This window comes from Penaeus vannamei, chromosome 4, assembly GCF_042767895.1.
Source record: "Penaeus vannamei isolate JL-2024 chromosome 4, ASM4276789v1, whole genome shotgun sequence".
Classification (NCBI taxonomy): domain Eukaryota; kingdom Metazoa; phylum Arthropoda; class Malacostraca; order Decapoda; family Penaeidae; genus Penaeus; species Penaeus vannamei.
This window is the reverse complement of record NC_091552.1, coordinates 49,143,664-49,148,663: the sequence shown is the minus strand read 5'-3', so window position 1 is coordinate 49,148,663 and position 5,000 is coordinate 49,143,664. Positions and strand designations below refer to the sequence as shown.

Here is a 5,000-nt window from a genome sequence, read left to right as displayed (position 1 = left end):
ATGAGCGATGGCAAGCAAGCGAAAATACTAACAGCAAAAAACCCTTCCCTTGTATAATACTAGCAATAATCACTGGCACTGGTTTTGATCACTAGAAACAACACTGCATAATGAAGTTTTGAAAGACGAAAGCATTTCCTGTAATGCTGTGGAGAAAACCTACAAGGAATCCCTTCACTGTATGGCAGTCACGGAAAATTGAACTTACAAGCATTGATCTATATTGATCTATTATATCTAAAAAATATGACTAAGTTCCAATGGTACTTAAAATTGAATTTGTTCTTCCACTGAATGAAAAAAGGAGAAAATTAATCATCAACAATGTACTTAAAAAATTATATGAATCAATCTGGAATTTTCAGAAGTTAAAACTTTTACCTCCATCCATACTTAATCTTGAGAAAACCACTGATATAACTAAACAATTATGAAAAAAGAGAAACGTTATAAAAATACTTGCAGCTACATTTGGCAGACTAAATAAAAGAGGCACAAAGGTTAACTTACAATAAAATCTCATTCAGTGCATTATGTATATAGAAATATATAATCTCGCGAAACTTCTAAAATATTACTTAGAGATAAATGAAATGTTCCAGTAACATTTACAAACTTTTTCATTCCAGGATGTGAAAACATGTCGTACCCACTTAACTGATTCAAAACACCTCACACTGTGTACTTGTTTTTTTTCTTCTTTTTATCACAAGGGTTAAAGTCCACCAATCCTTTCCTTTAAATTCCATTCACTCATCTGTAAAACGCTTTGATGACAGAAGTCCATTTTGCACAGCCCTTCCTTCCGTGTGAGCAAGCATCAGGTTTTCACTCTCCGAGGAACCTAGCACTACGAAAAGTTGTTTGGGACGGCTTGGTAGTTGAAATGCTTTGATTGTTTCCACTGGCACAAATTGAAGATGACCAGGAGAAGAAGAAGAATGCCCAGGAAGACAGCTACTGAGATGGCTGCAGGGAGAGAAAAACAAGGTAAACAAACTTGAAATACATTAAATATACAGGGAGGTTTTTGTATGCTGTGAACGGATAAGCACAAAAAGAGCGAGTTTATGAATATGTCCGTGTGTAACCTAGTGAACATAAGGGAGTGGGAGTGGGAGTATGATCAAAAGCTAGAGGTTTACTGAATTTCTAAATAGTAAACACACATTAAAATAAAAAACTATATTCTTTTGAAGCATGAAACTGAGCCCTTTAATTTATTTTTTGTTTTGTTTTTCCACATAACAAATAAAAATGATGCAATACATACCTCTGTAAAAATCTGTTAGTAAAAACACATCCATGCATATAATTTCAAGTTATAGTAAACACTCCATTTAGTCGACACTGGGTTTAATGGAAACTACTCATGAAAACTCACTTAGGACTAAATCTACAGGATTTACAAAATATAATACATATATGCTACAATTTACAAGCATCTGTGGGTGAATTAGTCATTGGATTTCACTTTTTTTTTTTGGTATTTTTTGTTTTGTTTTGTATTAACAGCTACCGAATATCAACAAATCCATTATCAATGCAATCAATCCTGAAGGTATATTTATGAAATGAATAGCAACAGAGACAACTGAGATAAGCATCACTTAATCTTTGCATTTTTGGACCTCTGGAAAAGTGAAAACTTTTCAGTTTCTTATCACCATACCAAACATTTTTAATTACGACATCAGTGCTGTCATTAAGCAGTAATTTTACTAGTCAATATTTGTGATCTGAAGAACTATACTCTCTTCATTCTTTATGAAAATGTGAGGCTATGAGTAGTTCCATTGTTAATCATATGGCTGCTTCTTTAAAAAGTTTATTAATTGCTTGGCTATCTACCAGATGGCATGATCATATCTCTCAGTCCCTTTGGAAAGGATGAGAAATCTTTTAAAGCTTTTCATGAATGGTTAAGTAAAGTGTGCAGTTTATGCTTCTGTGATATTACTATTAGCCTTTTATGATTCACATAGATTCACCTCGCTACTTCTCTTTCTCTTTCTTCTACACTACAGTGATCTAAACGTTGCTGGAAAGGAAGGCCAGATGTGTTGCTAGATGTGCTAAGTCTTGCAAGGGGCTTTTGATAGACAAACAAACAAAACAATCATTTACTGCGCCTGACTTATGCGCTAGCTCCTTATAGTTCCTGAGGGCAGTGCAAGATATTTTCTGCAAAATCAAGCCAGTTTTCCAACTTGATTTTAGTGAGCAAGTACGCAGCTGTAAGAATGATTTTAACGTCTTGATATGGCTAGCTGATACAACTTTTGAGAAAGGCTATTAAGTGTAAAGGTTAAGTATAACTGCAGTCAGGAAAGGAGCAAGACCGTTCAAGAGGTTAAAGAACATCGGAAATATTCTTTGAAATATTTTAGTTTATACTTAAGGTTATATAGTTTTTCCCCAACTGATTTTCTTAATAAAAAGGATTACTAATAATGCACCCATAAAACAACACTAGTAAAAAACGAGAAAGAAAGATAGGAAGAAAGAAGCAATTACTATGCAAATCTTCTGAAGTATCTTAAGCCCACACTTATCAAGAACACGTGAAACAACCATACCAATAACAGAACACTTTATCATACTAATACAATAGTTGAAAAACCAACTATAAAAAAAACTAGTTCACTGAAACAAGTTTTGAAATACACCTCTTCAGACCTGATGATAGAATCAAACTAGATTTTAAACCTGTTTTTTTATCTTTTAATAAATCTGTTTTGTGTACACTAGATCTTTTTTTACCAGTCTTAACCCAGGTACATGAATGAGAAATATACTTGGATGAAATGAAAAATAAAAGAGAACATGTATGAAAAATCAGAACTGTTGCAAGAACTTGAAGACAGAGAAGATAAGCATAGACTTTGATTAGATATTGATAACCTGAATTCCAGAGGGTTTACTGACAGAATGGAAGGTATAACCCAGTTAAAGAAATCCTAATAAAAATGGGAATAAAAGTTTTAGAACAAAATTACAGTTCAATATGGAGAGGGAGAGGGGTTTTCATTCCTTTCATTTCGCAAACTGAGCAAACGCACATTAATGTTTCTGCTAAAACTCCTTGGGGACGGTTGGCACTGTTGTTGAAATCCGGTACGCGATGGACACCCAAAAGAACCATAGAGAAATGAATCAATGAGCTATCACAACATAAAATCATCATCTTTTTGTTTCTGCTTAATATTCTTTTCATGCATTTTCTTAGTTTTAATCATATATCATACATCTTATATTATACAAACACAAGTTCCTAATCATATATCATACATTTTACATTATACAAAACAAAGCTCCTATATTGTTCTCACAGTATCAATAGATTTCAAACTCAGATATTTTTCTTGCATTCTTTATAGTTATGATTCTATTATGGTTAGTACAAAGCCAAATACTATATGTCGTCCCCTGCTTTTACTATCCATAATAACTCATTTCCTTTAAGGTATGACACAAAGTAAATAAGTATATTAAGCACAAAGGTTAGTTCTATGAGACATATCAAAGGTTAGGTCCTCTTTGGCTCTTACTAATACGGCAGAATGTTGAAGCTGGTCCCAGATTTTTTTTATTTTTTACCCTCTGAAGGGCAGCAGAAATCAAAATTATATGATAATTATAATGGCAAAAAATAATCACAAAAGCAATAATATTACTATGATAAATACCAACTGTGAATCATTAAAAAAAATCAAGTCAGGAAAATACCAATGAATACCAACAGATATCTGCTGCATGCGCTTATGCTTACCTTCTACAATTGTAAATGAGAATATGCTTTACTTAAATATACTTACAAAGACAAGGTTAAACAAAGAAAAAATACTGAATATTCCATGCCACAATGACCATATCATTTATGTAGTAATCTACAATCTGCTACACGCAACTGTATCAGTTCCAGGTGTCTCCCACTCGTTACCTGTATTGGAAGCAGAAACAAATGGGGGGACAAACCTACCAACTAATGTCTCAGTTGCCATTTCAACCACGTCCTCATCAGCATTGCACTCAGCAGCCCAATCCTCCGGCACAACCTGACTAGTGATGCTTAGCCAATCATCGAGGGTGCATGGCTCAGGACAGCCTGGCAGGTGGAGCTCATAGGGTGGGTCAATAATTTTGGTGTCATTACGGAGGAACATCTGGATAACAGGCAGGGAGAGAGAGAACATACATCAATTATTAACTTTATGTAAAGACTATGAAGACTTTACATAAACTCGTGTCTACAGTGAGATGTAGAACTCTGTTTGATGTTTCAATTCTTACTATATGGTACAACCATACAATTTTTTCAATTTGATTAAACACCAAGGACTCAATTACTAGTGCTATCTATTTCACCTATTTCTTATTTTTCATTGTTATTAGTATTACTAATAACATCTTAATACTCATGTCATTCATGATAATAAAAACATCAACATTAATGGTTATAGTGAAGAAAACAACATTTTTCTGAAAACTCAAGGAGGGGAGAAATCAGGTGGGATCACATAGCTCCATAGTGGCTAAACACTTGTGCTGCCATTTGCAAGCCAACAAAATCGAAAAAGAAAACTACAGTAGATAGACTAGTGTGATTACATTGCAGCAGTTAACTAATATTATCTACTTTTCTTCTCTATGCTAGTATAATCACTATCAACTATCATTGTTTTATTGAAAAAATGAAAGAAAAATCACATATGAGATTAAACCGCTAAATTTTGATTTCCAGATCATGGCTTTCACTTTCCTCTCACTCTTAAATATATCTGGCTTCATACTCATGTTATATTTTTTGATAAACAATAAACAATGCTGAAGAAGACAAAGACAGACATAAAGAAACAAAGATAGAGGGAAAGAAATACAGACACAGAGAGACAAGACTGAGACACAATCACAGAGAGAGAGAGAGAGAGAGATGTAGACAGACACGGACAACCAGAGAATCCATTTAACAATAATACCTTAACATAATGTTCATTCTC

The 5,000-nt window shown here is 33.6% G+C and overlaps 1 protein-coding gene across 2 annotated transcripts in view; it reads right to left on the bottom strand.

Moving 5' to 3' along the window:
- Positions 1-688: 688 nt before the first annotated feature.
- The window catches only part of LOC113827042 (Acid phosphatase 1), a 12,761-nt gene continuing 8,449 nt past the window's right edge, over positions 689-5,000 (bottom strand). The window contains exons 6-9 of one of the 2 annotated variants that reach the window (XM_070121176.1): positions 4,980-5,000; positions 3,983-4,166; positions 3,063-3,101; positions 689-969 (exon numbers count right to left, since the gene is read on the bottom strand). The exon at positions 4,980-5,000 is cut by the window's right edge and continues 188 nt beyond it. In XM_070121176.1, the coding sequence (XP_069977277.1) occupies positions 3,076-3,101; positions 3,983-4,166; positions 4,980-5,000 (231 nt within the window). In that variant the 3' untranslated portion in view covers positions 689-969; positions 3,063-3,075. The remainder of the gene's footprint in view (positions 970-3,062; positions 3,102-3,982; positions 4,167-4,979) is intronic. The other variant, XM_027379937.2, reaches the window with a different exon arrangement.